The sequence below is a fragment of the Diachasma alloeum genome, unplaced genomic scaffold, assembly GCF_001412515.2.
Source record: "Diachasma alloeum isolate Michigan unplaced genomic scaffold, Dall2.0 Dall_scaffold_01265, whole genome shotgun sequence".
Classification (NCBI taxonomy): Eukaryota; Metazoa; Arthropoda; class Insecta; order Hymenoptera; family Braconidae; genus Diachasma; species Diachasma alloeum.
The window spans coordinates 53,567-55,913 of NW_021681374.1; the positions used below are offsets into that span (position 1 = coordinate 53,567).

At 40.1% G+C, this 2,347-nt stretch overlaps 1 protein-coding gene across 2 annotated transcripts; it reads right to left on the minus strand.

Annotated features, from left to right (window-relative positions):
• Positions 1 to 1,168: 1,168 nt before the first annotated feature.
• LOC107046277 (GTP:AMP phosphotransferase AK3, mitochondrial) lies at positions 1,169 to 1,789 on the minus strand (the record flags this gene model as incomplete). 2 transcript variants are annotated; one of them, XM_015268866.1, is given in 3 exon segments in its annotated part: positions 1,169 to 1,288; positions 1,376 to 1,582; positions 1,675 to 1,789. In XM_015268866.1, coding segments are annotated over 2 exon segments (289 nt in total), but the record flags the coding sequence as incomplete, so codon positions are not given.
• Positions 1,790 to 2,347: the final 558 nt, after the last annotated feature.

Below are 2,347 nucleotides of genomic sequence, written 5' to 3' on the forward strand. Positions count from 1 at the left end.
TGTATTTTTTTCTTACAGAGATTAAGGGATGCAACGGGGATCGATTGATGGGGAATTTAATTCTCTATCACACCATCTGAGTTTCATTCCTTAATATTAATTAGCCAGCAAATGAATTACCTGAAAAACATTAAGAACATGTTGACGACGAGGAGGACATAAATTCCCCTGNTTTTTCCCCTCATCTGGCATCACTGAGCGGGACTGCTACTGCCGAGTTACCCGCACAGGCAGTTCGCCCAGCCGTCAGATTCGACCGTGGCGCCATCGCTCCGTTGGGGTCGAACTATTTTTGGCTTGGGGTCACTTCAACCCCGAGATCTGAGCCTCTACTTTAGTCAATCCTCTTTGACGTCGATTGCGAAACGCATCCATGTCATTCATCATATAGGATTTTATTAATATAGGAATATAGGATAGGATATTAATATTATACTACTGGCGAGCAGCCGTTAGACTGTACACTCTGTCCGAAACAGCCGGAACCATTAAACATCAAATAATAAATACCACTGGCGAGATCGTTCCACCGAGATGAGTGGTGGGGAAATAGGAACTCAATGCATAACCTACGATTCCTAGTGGAACTAGTTGCCAGTATTACGGGATACATATAAAGAAAGGAACTCTTCTAGAATTATTGATGGAGTTGAAACGAAGGCACATCCGTAAATACTGTCGCACTGGCCAGTCCATTCCCTTGGTTTTCAGAGGTGGGAGATACAGATGTGCATGGGGATAGGAAGTAGCTACGAAGGGAATGGGCTAGTCAGTTTTTTTGTACGTACATATTTCTGAGTCATTTCTCCCCCCCCCCCCCTCCGCCCCCAAATTAGACGATTGAATGAATCATGTTTACAATACTGCCATTCGGAAGCAAAAGGAATTCTCTAGGTGTAGTTTAAGATCAATATAGAAGCAACGATAATATGGTCCATGAACCGAAAAAAATATGGACTTGGGCAATTGACCAAAGTGTGCAGTTTAAAAGAGCGTATATGTTTACGGATTAAAATTGAAATGAAGAAGATTCAATTATTGATTGAAATATTTAGATAGATAATGTTCAAAATTTTTCTCATAACCTGCACCAACTGGTGCTGTGTTGACGAGATAACTTGAAAGCAATTTTCTTATTTGGAGTAATACACTTTTTTTTGTTTCTTACCATCAAGTAGAATATTTTTGTCCCTCACAGATTTCAATTCCTGGCTAATTAATTCAATTATAACATCATCCGGCACGAAACTACCTTCGTCCATGTATTTTTTCACCCGTTTTCCGACTTCTATAATTTAAAATGAAGAAAAGAAAAATGCTTTATTTTTCTCGTATTTGAATGTAAAAAGCCTTGAATCTGCTGAGCTTTCAGTACCTGTTTGACGAGCCACATGATCTCTTAATTTATCTCCGCTAGAAATGTGAGTAACTCCAAAACAATTAACGATCCTGGAAGACACTGTGCCCTTACCGGAAGCGGGTGCGCCCAGAATAATACTTCGAAATGCCTTAGGGTATGCCAAAGACGTGTACAACTTGACCATATTGTTGATATCCAAATAAAACTGAGACTAACTCCAGTCTACAATTAAAAGAGTAGCGATTGAAAAGGAATATCGAGGAGACCCTCAAGTTCTATGATTAACTAGAGGCATTATCAATCATATGAAATACGTGACATAAGCGGTCGTTCCTTGAGAATGCTCGGTCTCCACACTTGAGGTTTGAACACCTCTTGACACTTCAGTTGTGAACTTTGAATTGATCAGCCTGTAACGCCGGCTGCATTCTCGCGTTGGTTCCACCTTCGACGTAAAGATAACAAGCTAGGCAACACTGATATAGTTCTCACCAGGAAAGAAGGAACATCGGGTTTAACCGAAGGCCCCCCACCGCCCACCACTCCGGCATTGTGATGTCTTGACGTTGAAATTTATAGATGGCGCTATTAATCGGCCATAATAGTCCGCGAGATTCAAATTATTGTTGGAAAATAATTTAAATAGTTCAGGAAATTAAAAATATACCAGAAATAGAAGAATAAAGAAAGTCTGGAATACAATGGACAAAGAGAACGAAAAACAGCATCGCAAGCGTGAGAAAAACCGTTACGGAAATAGTAAATGTCAAATACTTGAGTTTTGCTCTTATAATTTACAACCCTCCAAATTCTCGTTGAGTAAACACTTTCCTCGAAAATCCAAATTTAGAGAAGAAAATAAATTTAACGGTTACGGTCCCATGTCGTAAAATCTCAGTTCTGGTTATTTCGAAAGGTTCTCTGTTTCACGTGACTAACACGTGTGGGCTCTCCATTGTTCATTGTTTCGCTAGGCTGAGGGCCTGA